The sequence below is a fragment of the Bombina bombina genome, chromosome 9 (assembly GCF_027579735.1).
Source record: "Bombina bombina isolate aBomBom1 chromosome 9, aBomBom1.pri, whole genome shotgun sequence".
Taxonomy (NCBI): domain Eukaryota; kingdom Metazoa; phylum Chordata; class Amphibia; order Anura; family Bombinatoridae; genus Bombina; species Bombina bombina.
In genome coordinates, this window is record NC_069507.1 from 88,319,564 (window position 1) to 88,341,683 (window position 22,120).

General features: G+C 35.2%; 1 protein-coding gene across 5 annotated transcripts in view; it reads right to left on the reverse strand.

The window, feature by feature from the left end:
• Positions 1-22,120, reverse strand: part of ANK3 (ankyrin 3) — a 1,320,989-nt gene that overhangs the window by 191,735 nt on the left and 1,107,134 nt on the right. For all 5 annotated transcript variants that reach the window (XM_053692249.1, XM_053692250.1, XM_053692246.1 and 2 more), the window contains one exon: positions 4,974-5,097. In XM_053692249.1, coding sequence (XP_053548224.1) covers positions 4,974-5,097 — 124 coding nt within the window. The remainder of the gene's footprint in view (positions 1-4,973; positions 5,098-22,120) is intronic.

The window sequence follows — 22,120 nt, forward strand, 5'->3', positions numbered from 1 at the left end:
GTTTTTAAAAAGGTTTTTTACTGACTTTTTAGATAAGTATTTGAGCATATTCTTCTTATAGTAGTGTCTATTACATGCAGTTATATGAAAATTGGTGTAAATTTAAGTTTAAAAATAAATAAATTTTGAACTACTCTCTTCTAGATAAAAATAAAATGGTAAAAAAATGACTACAATGTCTCTTTAATGTCGGAAAAGGCAATGATGCCCCAGGAAAATGCATATCCTTTATTTTAGTAATGGTCAACATCCTAATACATGGGTGTCGCTTCAATATTTTAGAATCTTTAAAGGGCACACAAATAATATATTTCTCTTCAAATTATTAAATAAATTATTGCAAACACTCTTACCATAGAATGCTAAAGACACGTGCATGATCCTGAGGCTACCTAAGTTTACACTTCAACAAAGGACACCCAGAGAACAAAGCCAATTTGATAACCGTAAATGTGAAAGTTTTTTTTTTTTTTATTGGATGATCTGCCTTTAGTGTCTCCTTAATAAACTAAGTTATTATAGATATGTTGCTTTATACAAAAGCAGTAGAATACAAGTAAAGATGAAACCTTATGGTTCAAAAGTTCTGTCCCTGACATACAAAGAAGGTTCAGATGGTTCCTGAAAGTGTTGTCCAACTACATCCACTATGTAATTTTATATTAAATTTGAACAATTAGCCAAATTGGATCATTAGACCTGTGTATAACATGAATACATTGTGAATTTATAAAACAAAAGAATAAAGTATTGGAAGATGTATTAGACCTTAAAAGACTACTGAGATCCCAAATCATGCATTTTAATACAATGTATTCTGAACATGATTTTTTCATAACACCCCCAAAATGATCTTAAATGTTGTAAAAATACTTTAAATTCAACACCACCAAGTATTCACAGCTCAACCTGCTAGATTGTTTACCAATTCATTGATCTGCTCAGGACATATATGGTTAAAAAGGGACAGTAACATCATATTTACATTTTCATGACTTACATAGAACATGCAATTTTTAAACAACTTTCCAATTTACTTCTATAATCAAATTTGCTTCATTCTCTTGGTATCCTTTGCTCAAGAGTAAACCTAGGTAGGCCTCATTATGTTGTGTCATTCCAGGGTAGCACATTTGCAACTACGTATTACATTGATGTAAACAGATGGCTAAAGACACACTCCTGAGCTCACCTAGGATTACTCTTTAACAAAGGATACCAAAAGAACTAATAAATGTCATGCTCTATCCAATCCATTTAAATATGACTTTAATGTCCCTTTAAAAGATGCTAATTTCTGAAACAGGAATAGTTAAAGGAACGTAAGTGAAATTTAAACTTTGATAATGCAGATAGAGGATTCAATTTTCCAATTTAATTTCTATTATTAAATGTACTTTAATCCCTCAGTTTCATTTGTTGAATAGCATAACTAGAAAGGCTCAGCAGTGTGCACGTCTCCTGAGCTCTATATGGCAGTAGTGTTTGAAACAATGCACAACATTGTCATAAACATTTTTGGAAAAATTGCTGCTATAAAGTGCCCAAGACACACGCACGCTCCTGAACCTACCTACGAACGCTGGTTAACAAAGGATGCCAAGAACACAGAGTAAATTTGATAATAAAAGTAAAATTGGGAGTTATTTAAAATTGCATGCTCTATCTCAATTATGCAAGTTTAATTTTGATTTTAATGTTCCTTTTAATTTTTGTTTTGCCCATTTAAGCAATCTATGACAAAGAAAAATTGAATTACATTGACTTTTCAAACACTGAAAAAAATAGGTCTTGCATATTTTGATTACTTAAATATTTTCATGCATAAACATTTGAAGTGTATAAAATGATCTCATCAATAAATAAACATAAAAATACATTGTCATTCCATTTTCATTTAAAATCTACAGAAATTACTGTGTAAATGTTTGGCCCAATTTAGATACATTAAACATATACATTATATTCCTATTTCTTTAAATTAGCGCATAGTATAATTTTATACCTATACTTTTCAATACAACTTATAAAAACAATTTTCTGTATCAACAAAGCATTTTTTTTTTAATTGAAAGTGTATTTAAAATGGTTATATCTGTCATAAATTTCAGTGTTTACTGAATTATTTAATCATGTAACTGAATGACCAAACTTGTTCCATTGTATAATTTATGTTTCATTAATAAGGCAACAGTTGATACAAGTAGATAGGGGTCAACAAATCTGTGTGTAATTTAGGAGCCAGTAAGACTATTTAGGAGCCAGACATACTTTTAAAAAGGGACAGCAAGTGTTTTTTTGCATATAGATATATGGAGAATAACCCACAATGTTAGGAGCCAGGGGTAAAATTCTAGGGGACAGTGGTTCCCTTGTTTGTCAAGCCCTCTATATAGATACTTACCTAAATATATAATCAAAATTAATATATATAATTATTTTACAAATACATGTAGGTGTCTGATGTAGGTATATAACTGCAGTTCCATTGCTTAATCATTTCCCTCCTAACCCATGGCACCATTTGTCTAGTAATATTGTGATGGACAACTAGAAATACTAAGAAGAAAATGTTTTGCCAAATTGAAGTGGCAAATCTATAGAAACAGCAAACATTAAAAACACATTTTCATTACACATCAAGTGAAATAGAAAGAATGCATTAAAGGTCCATCAATAGATAAATCTACAACAGTAATATCCAAACACACAGCTTTACTGCTCATTGGCTTAGAATAAGCTTTAAAATCATAAGAATTTAGGACTATTTTTATTCACTACAAATCAGCAGATTACCAGCACTAGTATTATTGACAGTGAAATGCTTACATGCTAACATTCCACAAGTAAAATGCATATACTTTTAGATGAACAATACATAGTAACAATGGAGAAAGATTAGCAATAATGGCTGACACACTGCAAGCGATGCGGCGCGAGGCGAAGCAGCTGCTTCGCATAGCATCGCTTCTGAAGTTCAGCTATTTCATCTCTGAGTGCTCAACTACGCGGCCTGACGCAGCAGAGTGCTCAGAGATGAAAAGGCAGGACACACTGAGCGCGCACAGCCACATCTACACGCTGCGCGCCGCTCCGCTTGCAGTGTGTCACAGTCTTTATAAGATGTAAATATTATATTATTTAAATGCATATTTCTATTCTGGTGTTTCCAAACAAAGATTATTAAAGGGACAGTTCACCCAAAAAAATTCTCCCCTTTAAATTATTCCCAATGATCCTTTTAACCTGCTAGAGTGTATTAAATTGGTTACAAGTAGCTCCTTTACTCCTATTTCAGCATTTGAAATAGCTGATTTAGCCTGTGGTATCGCCACCTACACTGAACAAATTAATACTGGAGTATAGGCTATTGAATAGCCTAAGTATACACAGCCAGCAGAAGAGATTACACTCTCAGTGGGATGCAGGTTAGTTAAGTAATAAAATTATAATTTTCCATTGTTCTCTCTATGTATTGAGCTTTGGTGTTCCAGCCAAATAAAAGATAAGGAAGCAAGGCTGTTTACACAAACTTAGAACATAATGAGATCTGATATCACCTTTAAGTTCAACCCATTGTAATAGGCTGTGGTTTCAAAGCACAAAATCAGCTACTTCATATACACAAATAAGCATGAAAATGGAATTTCTCAAATATTTTCTACTCTTTAGTTGGTATAACAAGTCATTTAAAATACATTAATGGAAAAACAATTTTACAGTGTACTGTCCCTTTAAATGTCACTGTGTTAATCGGCACCATTGGCAGATACAAAGAGCTGGTCAGTCCTGTTCTCACTGACATTTGACACAGATTCATTAACACTTTGGCTGCCAGAAGAGTTAAAGAGCAAAATAAACTTGTGTATCAAAAACATTCTCTGTACAATGTTACATACATTATTTGTAAAATAGTTATATCAAACATTGAAAGAAGTTATTTGAGAATGTTTTAATATTTCCGGTTATATACTGAGAAATATGTTTTAACAATGATAGATAGATTAATAAAATAGATTAGCACTTGCTGTTTCTTGAAAAATATCTATGCAGGTGCAATGCAACAACCACTACATTAAAATATATTCTTTAAGTGGTAGTTCTAAAAAAACAACAACAAAATAAACAAACAAATAGAGGTACTGGCAAAGGTGATAATAAAAAAGATAGGGATCAGGGGTGCAAGTACACAATACCACTACCTATCCTTGAGTTTATTATTTTAATACCCCTTTCTTCCTCCATTACTACTTTCATAGACCTAGATTGAATATTGGGCATATTAAAAAGGGTCTTCAGTGCCAACTCAGGGAAACTGCCACCTTATATGTTTGGGGTTGCTCCTGAAGAGAATAGATGTACATAGCACCCAACACCCCCTAGAAATGCCACTCTATATAGCATGCATGCACAGGTCTTTACATAAATATATATTCAAATTACAGTCATACTATATTTGGTAATGCTGTTTGATAAACACATTTCTTTCCTATGGTGTTATTTAATTATTTTTTTATTAAACAGGGTACACAAAAAAGTACTACAAGACAAATTTTTTATAAGGAATAAAAAAATTAGTTATAGATTTGATACATTACAGATATACATACCTTCTTATAACATATTAAAAATAGAAACCCATTTTTGTTAAAAAAAAAAAAAGAAGTGTAAAAATATTTCAGCGCAATGATGTAAAATATTTTATAGACCTTTACACACAAATCACAAAGTTTATGACAACACTGTTGCTAAAATTACAGAGACTGAAAATCTGCAATCTCAAAAAACACAGAAATTATACAGCACTATATTTTAGAAGGTAGAATAATATTGTTATTGTTGGTTCCTATACTTTTCTGAAATGTAATGATTGTTCTAGATAACATGATGGATAAAATGAGGGGAACGTGCATGTGGCAATGTGTTTCCGTGGCTTAAATTTAGTCACAGTATATGTATAATCGCTGTCATACCTGGCAGATCGAGCTCCTATGCTGAAACCCATATATCCTTCTTGAGGAAGGGAATCATCTCCGAGTTCTTTCAGATCCTGAGGGCCAAGATATTTGTCCGTGTCACCTGTCATGGCGTCTTCGCCTATGATTACAAATTCAGTGTTAAACAAAAAGGCACATAATGGCTCAGATACTCCCTTCTGTACACACAAAACACATAATCAATGACACCACCTTAGGCTATTTTCCATGCTGGAATGTCAATAACGTACTAACAAAGACAAAGTTATAACAAACGCAGGCTGTTAGTAAATCCAAAAAGACAGTTATGAGGCCTTTCATATGTATTTACACCAATGTTTACATAGTTTCTTACACTAAATATTACACGTTATAATAAACAAGATGATGCTGTAAAAAATAATATTAATAATTATAATAATAAGTAAAAAAAACAACAGACAAATATAGTATGTAGTATAAATCAGGGCTGCCATCAGGGGGTGACTACAGTCAGGGGCTCGGTGGGCTTGAGGGTCCCTGCTGGGTCCTGACTGACATAGTGCTGTTACTTGCTGGGAGGTGACAAGCACTTATAGGTGCAGGCCTGGGACAAATGAAAGATTACTGCCTTTACTATAAATAAATGCTCATCAGTTCTTTTCAGTTTTGATTAGATTTTAATTTATTTACAGGACGAGTTTAAAAAGAATTTTCAGCAGTGCAGTTTTAACGGTTAACATTTATCTGCAGTTTACATAGTACAGATTTTGTTGCTTAGAGCTCATTAAATATCAGCAGCGGTTTAGCATTATTGGCTCCCCTTGACATCAATGATAACCAAAAAACATTAATTTAAAGGGACAGAGTACAGTAATATTAGTTTCCCCTTATTGATTTTATACGACTTGTTATACGAGCAGCAGAGTATAAACTGTACAGCAAATTGCTCCTTTAGGCATATTTTTGTATACAAAATAGCGGTTTCTTTTCATTAAAACCAGAACCCAATGAAATGGGCTGAGCTTGCAGGAAGAGCAGACCACATAAGCTTATTTCACTATAAATTACACAACATCCTCATTATCTTCTCAAATTCACAGTGAGACCAATACTTAGGTCTTAAGTACACTGGATGTGCAAATAATACACATAGAAATGTGTACTTAAGTAGAAAATGGGCTAAACCTGGGCGTTCAATGGGTGTGTATAAAATGGTCTCTCAAATCCAAGTGTAATTATCTAAACATTTCCACCCTACAGATCTTACTGTTTTTTCCTGCAAATTTAAAAGTGGCAAGCTTTTATCAAAATACTCAAAACACTAATTACTCTAAAAGCAAAACCTATACATATGAAAACAATGGTGATTTAAAGGGACACTCATGATGAGTTTCGAACGGCCAGAGTGAATACTTAACCAGCGGTGAGAAGTATTGTGCAAATCACATCACCCACTACACAGTACACCACTGACTCTCTGAGTGAGTACAAGCTGTATGTACAGGTGCATGTAGCATACAGCAGTGCTCGACAAACCCAGGTGCCGGGGAGCCACTGGCTCATTAAAAATAGGCCCTGGCGCCCTAGTTTAGAGCCACTTCCCACCATCCGAACCTAAAATTTGGCTTAGTGCAGCTGGATCCTTCCTAGGTCTTGCAGTTGTGAAATCCAAATCCAACTTTGGCCAAGCCATCTCACTAATATGTGAAACCTCTTTACCAATAATTCTACACTTAGTGATGGAGGAAAGGGTGAGAGGAACCCGGAGCAGATTGGGGTCTGTGCAATGCAGAAGCTCTCCCCAAAAAGATGTGTGTGTGTGTGTGCTGGTTCCTACATTTATGGGATGGTTCCTAGATTTTGACGAAATGATTTGAGCCTTGGCATACAGACAGATACTGTTTTTTTATTTATTTAATTATTTAAATTGTGATTGCATTTACATAGATGCTGATATTCAACAGTTGTAAAGCGTAAAAATTTGAGTTTACAAAATCTGTCATCAGCACAGTTTACGCACTTCTGCATTATCTTTTACCAGCAAACAAAAACTTGGCAGTTCATTCATTATCACCCCACTAACTCCCCTCATCACAGATAGTACCTAGTTGACAACCTGCCACACATAAGTATTATTGTAGAGTAAAATTACTAAGCCAGGGCTCGACAAACCCAGGAGCCTGGGAGCCACTGGCTCCTAGAATATTACCCCTGGCTCCTAACTTTTTGGGTTATTCTCCATATATCTGTATACAAATCCAACTGTCTGGCTCCTAAAAATATGCCTGGCTCCTAAATATTCTTACTGGCTCCTAATTTTTGAACATATTCGTCAAGCACTGTGTAAGCATTGTTTCAGAATGATAGTCATGATCACAACTATAACAGCTAAGCCCCCATTCATACAAAATAACTAATATCCCACTGAAGATTAAGACCAGTGGGTACTCTTGTCTTCAGCTTATAGATCCAATAGAGCTCCTTTTTATCAAGAATTGTATACGTGTTACCACCTCTAGGGGGATATTTGGCCATATCTATGATTTTCACTGAAAAATTCCCTACATTAGTAAAATGAACAAGATTAAAATGCCTAGCAACCGTGGAATCCTTATCGTAATTTTTCACATCATTGACATGCTCCCTTACTCTTACATTTACTTCCCTTGTCATTTTCCTAATATACTGTATATGACAAATATTACACTCTAATAGGTAAACAGCAAAGGTTGTCTTACAATTGGCATAGAAAGAAATGTTGTATAACATCCTATTAACTGTGAATTTAAACTGCTTAGTTACTTCCATCACGTCACAAGATGGACATGTCCTTGCTCCACACTTAAAGCGCCCCTTTCTACTTAGCCAATAATCACTCCTGTTTTTATCAATATTAGGAACCATACTTGGGCTAATCTGGATGCTAGGGTCAAGGGTTTTCTGGAAACAAACCTACAGTTATCAATACAATCCTGTAGAATATTGTCACTAGCCAGTATATGAAGATTCTTTTTCAGAATCTTTACTATTTGAGGGAACTGGGTAGTATATTTAGTGGTAAACACTATATTCCCTGTTTGTTTCTTTGGATCTTTTGGGCACCATATCTCCCTTCTGCATCACACTAACCTCCAATCTAGTTCTTTCTAATTTTGCAGCATCATATCCCCTGGACGTAAGCCTTTCAGCCAATTCACCTGATTGTTTCAAATAAATATCCATGTCATCTGTGTTCCGTCTTAATCTAATAAATTGACCCCTGGGTATGGCACGCACAAGGTGAGGAGAATGGCAAGAGCTTGTGCGAAGAATAGTATTACCCGCACTGGGTTTCCTGTAAGTTTTAGATACTATTCTTTTCTTCACTATATCACCCTCAAGTGTCACATCCAGAAAGTTAATTTTCTGAGGGTCATAACCTACAAACTTCATACACATATCATTGTGATTTAAAAATTCAAGAAAAAGATCAAAACCTGCTTCATTAAGGGGGTTCACCGATGATTAAAATGAGATCATCAATTAATCTCCTATAAAAAGGATTGTATCTGTGTGATCTTGATAACTGTAGGTTTGTTTCCAGAAAACCCTTGACCCTAGCATCCAGATTAGCCCCAAGTATGGTTCCTAATATTGATAAAAACAGGAATGATCATTGGCTAAGTAGAAAGGGGCGCTTTAGGTGTGGAGCAAGGACTTGTCTAACTTGTGACGTGATGGAAGTAACTAAGCAGTTTAAATCCACAGTTGATAATTTTAGTCTGTTATTATATTAGTTATTAGACCCTTGCTTGTGATTTATTAGTTTGGGTCTACTATATTTTTATAGGTGCCGGCATCATTTTATTATTCATATCTTATTATCTCATTGTGCCCACAGTACAGTTTATTAAACATTTTATTACACCTATCTTGGGTTTTCAATTTATATTTATATTATTATTTGATTATTTTGGTTGTCTCTATTTGGAGCGCTTGTCCCACCCCCCTTTGTATAGCCTGTTCTTCTTAACCCTGCTGTGCTATCGAACATCCTTTTTTCTCACCACTGGTTCTCTGAGCGGGTAAATGTGGATGCATATGACAGATATTCCATATACAGTATGCACAGTAAAAAGTTGAATCAGTGATAGCTTTAAAGCTCTGCTCTGCTTATATATCTGTATTTTTACCACAAATTATTACCTGTTATTCATATATCCAGCAGAATTTGGTTATGATTTACAAACCTCTAAGCAAAGGCAAGCAGTGATATTTTTGATTTACACCCTCATAAATACATCTGGAAAACATTGTCAAATTCCTTAAAAAAAACACAACTTTGATCCCATTTAAAATAAATAAATAAATAAAATAATAATAATAATAATAATAATAATAATAATAATAATAATAATATGGTAAGAATCCTCTCTCCAGTCTATGAAATAATTGGATAATATTTATCTCCACTAAAGCAAACAACCTCTGTTCTTCCTCAGCCATAACCACCTAAAGGTATGAAATACCACAAAACTGGCTTTAAAAACACCACATCACTAACAATAATAAAACAAGCTAAACCTGACCAGACTGTATGAAAAACCAAAACAACAATTACATAATGCTTCATTCATACCATATCAAATAGTCAAACAGTCTAACAGAAACTTTTTCTCAGTGACTTAGTATATTGATTTTTATTTAAAAATACAATGAACTCTTAATCAGCTGTCCATTTAAGCAAATTAATACAAGAATGTTTTGTATAGGCATCATGGGGTCGATCCGATATAAAGCATCGCCCGCAAAAGCCGGCGACGCCAATATTTACGCTGATTTGGTATCACATATACGGCGTAACCTAGAAGTTACGCGCGTATATTTCTGCCGTCGCCCGTAGTTTTTTGGGCCATAGGCAGGTATACCAAACCAGCGCAGTTTGGTATCCAATATGCAGCGTAAGGACTTACGTGGCGAAAATGGAGAAAACTTACTCCATTTTCACCTCGCCACAAAAAGCAGCCGTAAGAAGCCTTACGCTGACTATTGGAGCCCCGTAACTCCCTAAACTGGCTGCTAAAATAAACCTAACACCTAACGCATGCGCAATGTCTATCTCCCTGTCAACCGCGATCTTCTAAAATAAACCTAACACCTAACGCATGCGCAATGTCTATCTACCTGTCAACCGCGATCCCCCCCCCCCCGAAATCCCTAATAAAGTTATTAACCCCTAAACCGCCGCTCCCGGACCCCGCCGCCATCTACATAAACTAACCCCCTACTGTGAGCCCCTAAAACCGCCGCCATCTACCTTATCTATCCCCTAATTAGAACCCCTTACACCGCTGTCATCTACCTTATCTATCCCCTAATCTGACCCCTTACACCGCCGCCTCCTATATAAAAATTATTAACCCCTAATTTAATCTACCTACCCCGCCGCCAGCTATGTTATCTATATTAACCCTAAGTATATTATAGTTAATATAGTTATTACATTATATATATTAACTATATTAACCCTAATTATATTAGGGTTAATATAGTTAATATAGTTACTATAGTATTTATATTAACTATATTAACTCTATCTAACCCTAACACCCCTAACTAAATTTATATTAAATTAATCTAATTCATTTATAAACTAAAATATTCCTATTTAAATCTAAATACTTACCTATAAAATAAACCCTAAGATAGCTACAATATAATTAATAATTACATTGTAGCTATGTTAGGGTTAATATTTATTTTACAAGTAAATTGTTAATTATTTTAACTAGGTATAATAGATATTAAATAGTTATTAACTATTTAATATCTACCTAGTTAAAATAATTACCCAATTACCTGTAAAATAAATCCTAACCTAAGTTACAAATACACCTACACTATCAATAAATTTAATAAACTACAAACATCTATCTAAAAATACAATTAAATTAACTAAACTAAATTACAAAAAAAAACAAACACTAAATTACAAAAAATAAAAAAAAGATTACAAGATTTTTAAGCTAATTACACCTATTCTAAGCCCCCTAATAAAATAATAAACCCCCAAAATAAAAAAAATTCCCTGCCCTATTCTAAATTAAACAAATTTCAAAGCTCTTTACCTTACCAGCCCTTAAAAGGGCCTTTTGTGGGGCATGCCCCAAAGAATTCAGCTCTTTTGCATACAACAAATACAATACCCCCCCCCCCCATTACAACCCACCACCCACATACCCCTATTCTAAAACCACCCAAACCCCCCTTAAAAAAGCCTAACACTACCCCCCTGAAGATCTCCCTACCTTGTCTTCACCACACCGGGCCGAACTCCTGATCCGATCCGGGCGATGTCTTCCTCCAAGCGGCAAAGAAGAATTATTCCTCCGGCGACGTCTTCCTCCAAGCGGCAGCAAAGTCTTCATTCTTCCGGCGGCATCTTCAATCTTCTTTCTTCGCTCCGCCGCCGCGGAGCATCCATCCAGGCCGACGACTGAACGACGAATGAGGTACCTTTAAATGACGTCATCCAAGATGGCGTCTGCCGAATTCCGATTGGCTGATAGGATTCTATCAGCCAATCGGAATTAAGTTAAAAAAATCTGATTGGCTGATTGAATCAGCCAATCAGATTCAAGTTCAATCCGATTGGCTGATCCAATCAGCCAATCAGATTGAGCTCGCATTCTATTGGCTGTTCCGATCAGCCAATAGAATGCGAGCTCAATCTGATTGGCTGATTGGATCAGCCAATCGGATTGAACTTGAATCTGATTGGCTGATTCAATCAGCCAATCAGATTTTTTTAACTTAATTCCGATTGGCTGATAGAATCCTATCAGCCAATCGGAATTCGGCGGACGCCATCTTGGATGACGTCATTTAAAGGTACCTCATTCGTCGTTCAGTCGTCGGCCTGGATGGATGCTCCGCTGCGGCGGAGCGAAGAAAGAAGATTGAAGATGCCGCCGGAAGAATGAAGACTTTGCTGCCGCTTGGAGGAAGACGTCGCCGGAGGAATAATTCTTCTTTGCCGCTTGGAGGAAGACATCGCCGGAGGAAGAATTCTTCTTTGCCGCTTGGAGGAAGACATCGCCCGGATCGGATCAGGAGTTCGGCCCGGTGTGGTGAAGACAAGGTAGGGAGATCTTCAGGGGGGTAGTGTTAGGCTTTTTTAAGGGGGGTTTGGGTGGTTTTAGAATAGGGGTATGTGGGTGGTGGGTTGTAATGGGGGGGGGGGGTATTGTATTTGTTGTATGCAAAAGAGCTGAATTCTTTGGGGCATGCCCCACAAAAGGCCCTTTTAAGGGCTGGTAAGGTAAAGAGCTTTGAAATTTGTTGAATTTAGAATAGGGCAGGGAATTTTTTTTATTTTGGGGGTTTATTATTTTATTAGGGGGCTTAGAATAGGTGTAATTAGCTTAAAAATCTTGTAATCTTTTTTTTATTTTTTGTAATTTAGTTTAGTTAATTTAATTGTATTTTTAGATAGATGTTTGTAGTTTATTAAATTTATTGATAGTGTAGGTGTATTTGTAACTTAGGTTAGGATTTATTTTACAGGTAATTGGGTAATTATTTTAACTAGGTAGATATTAAATAGTTAATAACTATTTAATATCTATTATACCTAGTTAAAATAATTAACAATTTACCTGTAAAATAAATATTAACCCTAACATAGCTACAATGTAATTATTAATTATATTGTAGCTATCTTAGGGTTTATTTTATAGGTAAGTATTTAGATTTAAATAGGAATATTTTAGTTTATAAATGAATTAGATTAATTTAATATAAATTTAGTTAGGGGTGTTAGGGTTAGATAGAGTTAATATAGTTAATATAAATACTATAGTAACTATATTAACTATATTAACCCTAATATAATTAGGGTTAATATAGTTAATATATATAATGTAATACCTATATTAACTATAATATACTTAGGGTTAATATAGATAATATAGCTGGCGGCGGGGTAGGTAGATTAAATTAGGGGTTAATCATTTTAATAGAGATGGCGGCGGTGTAAGGGGCTTACATTAGGGGTTAATAATTTTAATATAGATGGCGGCGGTGTTAGGGGCTCACTTTAGGGGGTTATAGATATAATATAGCTGGCGGCGGGGTACGGGAGCGGCGGTTTAGGGGTTAATAGCTTTTTTATTGTTAGGCTAGTGAGGGGGGATAGCGGATAGAGGGTTAGACGTGTCGGGCTATGTTAGGGAGGCGTGTTAGAGAGTGCGGGCTATGTTAGGGAGGCGTGTTAGACAGTGCGGGTGTTTTAGACTTTAGTCAGGTTTTATAGGCGCCGGCAGTTTCTAACGTGGAGCAAGTCACTGGCGACGCCAGAAATTTGTACTTGCGCAGATTTCTGGACATCGCTGGTTTGTGAGACTTACGGCACCTTAGCATCTGACGGCGACTTATATGGGATAGCTCGAGTTGCGAGCTGAAACTGCGGGCGACGCCGGTTCCCTCGCTTGCGCCGCAAACTGCGATCTATATCGGATCGCGCCCCATGCTTTTAAGAATACTCATCTAATCTATTTTTAGAGAGTTATAATGCACAGTCATATTGGTCCTCATTTACAATCAACATCTCTTTTTCAGCAAAGCTCCCAAATACCCTGCACTTTGCAGGATGTAATGGAATGAGAACTCTCACCCATTCTGCTGCTTTTGCTCATCATGTTGATTATTAATTTTAATAAAAAAAGAAATGCACTCATTATTTTGCTGATTTTCCTCCTCTAAAAATTGCAGCCTTTTCCCATTGGCCCGTAGAGGCTCCAGTGCATATAGCACACTTCAGAATGCTAACCATACAACATTCTGCACAGTGATTGTTTACAACAACACAAAATACTCAGGGGGATAAAATGTAGAGCTTCATTAGATGTCCTTATAATCAGGTACACTAGGTAGGTAAAATTAACCCTCATCAGCTGTTTATCTACATAGCCCCTTTAATATAAATTTCAGCCTATTCCACCTGTAATCCGAGTTACAGTCTTTAGTACAATATGACACAGGCTGTACAGATCAGCAAGTATTTGCAGCCGTCCTACAGGTGCCCCTATCATGTGCTTGGTAAATAGACTGCATTGTATTTGTACAGTAAAGTAAATATCACTGAGCACACACAGATTCTTTGTTACCTATATTGTAATTGTGCTGCTTTGTTTTTCCTTTTTTCTTTGTGCTTATTATATAAATAAACCTAATAAAGCATTAGCCACTAGTGAGTCTATTTGGGATTTATTTGCAGGTACAGACATATATTTATACACATGCATACATGATTTTTATATGTTTTAATTCTCTAAGCAACCTATGTCCTCAAATGTATTATCTATTAACTGTATTGCAAAGCAATGACCCCTGGTTGTGGGTTCCACATGAATCCTACATGTGTCCCAGGGCTCTGGTTAATATATGAATCAGATCCAAGCTAAAATCATTGTGGGTGAGGGCATTCAGGGACAGTAGATATCCCAATGCCTAATCAAAACAACTAAATGCACCACTGGACCGAGTACTCATCTTACAGTAGGGGCTGGCAGATTTATATCAAATGTAGACCCCAGCAAAAATATTAAAGAAGCCAAACAAGTATAGTTACGTACAAATGTATCTATACATTAAAATCAAGACCCAAAAATACTAGATACTATGGCTCCCTTGCATTTTTAAAGTACTGTTACATATGGGGATGTCACCTTTAGTTGAGGTCAAACCCGAACACTCTTGCGCTGTGCAAAGCCAAATACATTTTTTTACAATATGTAATATTAGTAGATAAACACAAACTTGCACATAGATATTCACACTCAGTCTCTTTCTCACACACATTCAGACACTAATGCTCTCACACTCTCTCTCTCACACACATACACTCACAGTCTCGTTCTCACACACACTCAGAAACTAATCCTCTCACACATAAATACACTTACTCTTTCACACACACAGTCTCTCTTTCTCACACACAATCAGACACTAAAACTCTCACACACACTCTCTCTCTCTCTCTCTCTCACACACACACACACACACACACACACACACACACACACACATAAATACACTCACTCTTTCACACACAGACTCACACAGTCTCTTTCTTACACACACTCAGACGCTAATGTTTTCAAACTCACACAGTCTCTTTCTCACACACACTCAGACACTCACTCTTTCACACAGACTCACACACATAGGGGTCAATTTATCAAGCTCCGTATGGAGCTTGATGCCCCATGTTGAAACAGAAGTTATGAAGCAGCGGTCTAAAGACCGCTGCTCCATACCTGTCTGCCTGCTCTGAGGCCGCGGACAGAAATCAACCCGATCGAATACAATCGGGTTGATTGACACCCCCTGCTAGTGGCCGATTGACCGCGAATCTGCAGGGGGCAGCATTGCACAGCAGTTCACAAGAACTGCTGGTGCAATGATAAATGCCGACAGCATATGCTGTCAGCATTTATCGATGTGCAGCGAACATGATACGCTATATCGGATCATGTTCGCTCGCACTTACATAAATTGACCCCATAGTCTCTTTCTCACACACACACTCAGACACTAACGCTCTCACACTCTCTCTCTCATACACACACAAAAAAACACTGACAAAGACACACAGACACACGCTGACAAAGACACAGACTCACACACAAAGACACTTACACAGACAGACACAAAGACACACACATGCATAATAATAACAACTCTAGTCATGTGCTGTATGTTGCAAAAGCACAATGTCAGCTTTTTGGCTGTGTCTGTTTCCCAATAAAGCTAGATATTTACATGTCTGGACCTGACTCAGCTTCAAACCTGGACACACAAATGAAAATCTGAACTGTCTGGGTCATTCCCGGACAGGTGCCAATCCTAGTTACAAATGTGCTAGTCCCATTAAATTGTGATGTTCAACTCAAGCCTAACCTTAGGGATTCCAACAGGGCAATAATATAAGGATATTCCTCTCTCAGCACAGGTATCGATTAAAAGGGGTCACTGAATAACCAGCTATCTTAAAATATGGATTATGAAATGTCTGGTCTAGTAAAAATGCAGATTGTTTCAGACAGTGGAAAACGGTTTAGTTTATTTGATGCTTTGTCTACTGGGTTCCTCTACCTTTAAACCATATATAAAATATGTTGAAATGGTAACAGATGCTTAAACTAAAATATATTTTAAAACAAAAAGAATGCATTGAGAACACTTTATACTTTCCAGCAAATCATAGGAAAATGTCTCTGTAATTTTAATCTAGGTGCAGACCATTTCAAGTTTGTAATTTCTCTCATTGACCTTGTTTATTGGACAATAGAAGAAATGTTATTGGCAATACTGACATCACAAGCACATTCAAGCTTCCAATCTTTTATTACCTTTTATTGTGAAACTACCCAATTACTTTTATTACATTAAAGGGGCAGTAAACTTACAAACTAATGTTATATAATTCTGCACATAATGCAAAATTATATAACATTAGCTTAGTGGCAGATTTATACATTAAAGGATTGCAGAGATTTTTTATTTAAAAGTTAATTTTTCCAGAACGCCGCTCCCTGCTCTACTGAGCGGGTCTGGGGTTTTTTCAGCGCATCACATCAACACTGTCTAGTCACAGCGTGCCCGGTCAAACTGAATGTAGCTCGCTCCCGCTCTGGTCTAGTAGCAGGAGTGAGCTACATTCAGTTTAATGGCGCGACCGGGCACGCTGTGACTAAACAGCGTTGCCGCAATGCGCTGAGGAAAAACCAGACCCGCTCAGTAGAGCAGGGAGCGGCGTTCTGGAAAAATGAACTTTTAAATAAAAATTCTCTGCAATCCTTTAATGTATAAATCTGCCACTAAGCTAATGTTATATAATTTTGCAATGTGCAAAATTATATAACATTAGTTTGTAAGTTTACTGCCCCTTTAAAGGCTGTGCAACTTCTGGTTTACACAGGATGTGCAACTAATAATTTATTTCTAACAAGAGCATGTCATAGTTTCATGGAACACTAAAAACATCCAACAAGTGAATATTCAGTGTATGTGGGTGGTACTTACAAAAATGCAAACAGCAGCAGCATACATTTAAAATAAATAAAATATATCAAAGATTTTAAACCTATAACTCACTAATATTGTGCATGGAGATGGTGTTCATATAAAGAACAATATTTGTCACTTAAAGGGACACTGTACTCAAAAAACATCCATATGAAATAGCAACATCTAATGAAGGTCTTTTTTATTTCTTTTTTTTTTTTATATTTATGTAAAAATGTGAAGAGAAAACCTGGAAACTAATACAATTGTATTTGTTGTGTAGTTGCTGCTAATGCTCATTGGATAAGAGGTTTTGTCTGCTAATGCGCATTGGTTGGCAGGTACTTCCCGCTAAATCTCAGAGCATTAGTAGAGAGTACCTATTTATAAGTAAATAAACATTAGTAAAAAAAAATGGTATTAGTTTAAATTTAAATAGCGTTTACTTCACATGTATTCAGGCAATAAAAATGTCAACATGTTTAAAGGTTGCTCTTTCATACGGATGAAAGAATGTTTTTCAAGTGCATTGTCCCTTTAAATGTAATAATGTACCATGGAAAGTGGTTCAAATTGTGGTAGCTTTATTGAAATACACAATCCCAAGGAAGAGCATTTCTTTGATTAAATATCACATTTGCAAACACTTAGGAGCAGTTTATTTTATTTTCATTAAACATTTACTATAGTATTGGACAACTGTCAGGCCACACAACCACACACCGGCTGAAAACCAATGATCTATGCTGTCTTACATTCCATGTTTGTTTTTTTACCTCAGTGATTGCCATTAAAGGGATACACACACACCGTTACTTATTTTGTTCTCTTGGTATTCCTTAGTGAAAAGGATACTGGGTAGACTCAGGAGCTGCTGTTTGGTAGCTGCACATATTTGCCTCATGTTATTGGCTCCCCCAATGCATTCAGCTAGCTCCCAGTAGTGCATTGCTGTTTCTTCAGCAAAGGATACCAAGAGAATGAAGCAAACTAGATAATAAGTAAATTGGAAAGTTGTTTACATTTGTATTCTCTATCTGAATCATGAAATTAAAGAATATTGGGGTTTATGTCCCTTAAAAAAATACTGTATTGTCCTTTAATAAGCATGCTGGACAAATCCGTTATTATTATTATTATGAAATATTAATTTCCTGCAGGTGCCAGCTGGTAGAATATTTGCATTGAATAATTAGTCCGCAAAATGTTCAGTTATAGAGAATTTTGCCCAAAGAGATTACTTTATCTATTGGCATATAAGAGATGATTTAAAGAGACAGTAAACCATTTGTTATAACAAGACATTTCTGTTGTCTTGTTCTAGAATAACAAATGAGACAATTCCAAACATTTTTAAAACAAGTTAACATTTGGTTTGTTGAAACTGTTTTTCAATAGCCAAGCTCTATCTACCACTTAGCCTTATTTTGAGTAGCCAATCTAGGCTTGATTCTGCAGACAACAAGGCTAATCATAGTCATTTTGTTAATATAAAGTACATTATTTTGCAGTTGTCATCTGCTGAAGCAAAGTAGGGAAATATATGTAGCATGGTTAGCCTTGTGAAGTCTGTAGTGTACAGTTCCAACAATGAGAAATATGAATATGTAAATTATAATATACATTTTACAGAGCTAAATTATATGGAAAGGGGACAGAATAAATAATCAAATGTTGTTTTACTGCACTTAACTAAAGATTTTATATTAAAGGGACATGAAACACAAAATACTTATTTCATGATTCAGATAGAGCATGCAATTGCTTAGTAATTTACTTCTGTTATCAAGTTTTCTTCATTCTCTTGATATCTTTTGTTGAAAAGCAGAGATGTATGCTTAGGAGCCGGCCCCTTTGTGGAGCACTATATGGCAGCAGTTTTGCAAGAATGTTATCTATTCGCAAGAGCACTAGATGGCAGCACTGTTTCCTGCAATGTAGTGCTCCAGACGCCTACCTAGGTATCTCTTGAACACAGAATATCATGGGAACTAATCACATTTTATAATAAAAGTAAATTGGAAATTTTGCTTTTAAATGGTCTGCTCTGTCTGAATCACAAAAGAAAATGTTTGGGTTTCATATCCCTTTAAAATCTCAGGGTGTTTACCGTCTCTTTAAATACCAGAAATAGATTTCATACAAATGTACAATACATGCAAACAAGTATCAAACATCACGGCAAGCAACAGAAATAAAAGAGTTAACTAAACTTCTCAAGCACATATAGACCTCAGGTTACAGAAAACTACATTCCTGCAGTGACAGAGGTCCAAACGGCTTATCTGTATTCTGTCTCATAATTGCTTTTTCCACTGGCTATCAGAGGTAAAGCGAAGCAAAGTTCATGGAAACTGTACACAAGTATATAAATACCTTTTTACAACCAGTCATTGCCTTTTTAAAGAAAACTGTAATTAGTCCACTTTCATTTTTTTTTTTTCCATTTTCTTTCACAGAGAAAATTCATTCCTGCGTTACATTTCCATTCACTTACACTAGGGAAACTGCAGATAGACTCTGTGTTTAACTAGCCAGAACCCATCTAAAATAGGCTGACCATATTGCCGCTTTAAAAAGGGACACATATGAAAAATACATACGTCAGGGCTGTTTAAAGAAATGGTTATGTATAAGAACCCTCACATATGTATTTTTCATATGTGTTCCTTCTTAAAGCGGCAATATGGTCAGCCTAATCTAAAAATACCTACTGGACTAGTGTGTACTGATGTACTCACATTAAAAAAAAAACAAAAAAAAAAAACAGATCAGTTTTCTGCCTCACTCATTTTATTTTAGGAGACTATATTTAAAGGCAGAGAGTATTTTTCTATAACAGTCAAGACACACAACAAAGAGTTTACAAATCTTACTTGATAGGAGAGACATTTAAATTGCAGAGAAAAGTTCCAAGTGATTCCAAAGATTCTTTGTAGACCTTAGGCAGTGAATTAACAATAATCCGAAACAGCACAGGCAAACTAATCCTCTAGGGTCACATAAACTTTTCCTTGTGACAACCAATATATCCCAGGCATTGCAATGTGCGCTTGTATACTCCAGCACGAATCCTCATAGACCAAAGTCCCCTTTTTACACCGTGTAAAACAAAATAAAGTCACAAAAATAGACAACAAGAGTCATTTGTGCTACAGAGAAGGATCCTTGCTGATAATTCCAAAGACATCAATTTAAAGTGTCTTCTGATTGGATTGTAAAAGTTCTTTGGCAAAAAAGCTCCGCAGGCAGTGTGAATGGTGTAAATGTGAGCCCTTGAAGTATTTGTATGTAAATAGGGAACTGCTTGAGGGGGTGTGTTTTTTTTGTTTTGTTGGTAATCTGACACTTAAAGGTGCAGTTTCACTAGAATTACAATGAAGGTATAATAGTGATTGTATAATAAAAGGAATACAGCAAGTGAAATGTAATATTGTTTTAACAAAGGTTTATTTGATTAATGGAAAAGAAAGAAATTGTTGCTAAAATTAGCTAAAAATACATTTACACATACAATGTATATAAATATATGTTTATAACATGTAATTTTATTAATTAATTGAATTAATATTTATGAAGACGATAATAATAATAATTATTATTATTATTTGGATTATATTCATGCCAAAAATATTTTATTATGAACATAAAGGAACAAAGTAAACGTTAAAATATATTTGCATGAAAATGTGATTAAAAACAGAAAATAAATAGTATTTTTAGGGGGGAAATATCTGTGTGTAAATTATTATTTTTTATTTGCAACAAAGAAAAAATAATTTTCATAGCCCTAGTAAAACGTAACATAATTTTATATATTCTGATACATCAGTCATGATTTAAGAATGTATTATTTTAATGGAAATGAATTTGGTCTCTTTATTAATGTAACTAATAAGCTTATTTACATCTTGTAAGAAATAATTATGATTTTTTTTCTGCACCTGGTAAAATCTTTTATGTGACATTAAAACACAGAGGCAACAACCAGCACATATTTGCACTTACACGTTGTTGACATTATTATGGGGATGTATTAAACTGTGGGAACTGTGCAACCAATCCTTACTGTAGTGATCAAAATATTCATGATTCAGACAAAGCAGGCACAAAAAAACTCTCCAATTTACTTACATTATCAAATTGTATCTTTGTATGTACACACTATCTGAGGCACCTACTAAGCAAGTGCAAGATTTCACAGTACATACATATACAAGTCTGTGATTGGCTCATGGCTGTCACATGATTCATGGGGGGAGGGAAATGAAAGGCAACTTTAAAAACTGTAAAAAAAAACTTATTTGAAATTGCAAGTGTTATTGCATTATCTTTTTATTATAAATTTGAAATTATGCAATTATACTGTATTTAATGGTATTTTAAAATGCTTATTTGTTGTATTATATTATTACAGGAATGCTTCTTTGTAATTATGTGTTTAATCACAGCAAAGATATTAAAAATCAAAGTAAAGTCATACTCTGGAGCCATTATACAATTGTGTTCATCAGCAGGATAAGGCCATGGAGCCAATCAGAAATGTCATACACATGTAAACCCCAATATCTGGCTCTGTCCTACTCAGTGGCTAAGAAGCATGTTTTATGGGAATTCAATTATTGTTATCAGCAAACATTAATGTAATAGAATATTTCCTTTTTATATATATACCAACATGGACAGTACATTTTTTTATTATTAAAATACCTGTTAATGTTAAAATTGTATTAATTTAGCTATAGTAAAAAAGTAAATGAGCAATCCCTTTTTTTTTTTTTTTATTTATTTATTGTAATGAGGAACAAGTTTCACAAGTGCGTCTATAAAGTAATACATTGAAAAGCATACATACTTCATGATTGATATTATAAACAGCCGCTTATAACACAAAGGCAGTACAAAATGCTTTTACCAAGTTCAACAACCTTATCCAATAATACTTCTTGGAGTAGAAGTTGTAAATAAAATTAAGAAGCCTGTACCTCAAAACATTTTCTCCTTTTTAACATACAATAACCCAGAACAGATTTTACAAAAATAAAACTGGGAAAAGAAAAAAATAAATAAATAATAATTTCCCCTCCCCCCCTCCCCATGAGGCCGGAGCCATC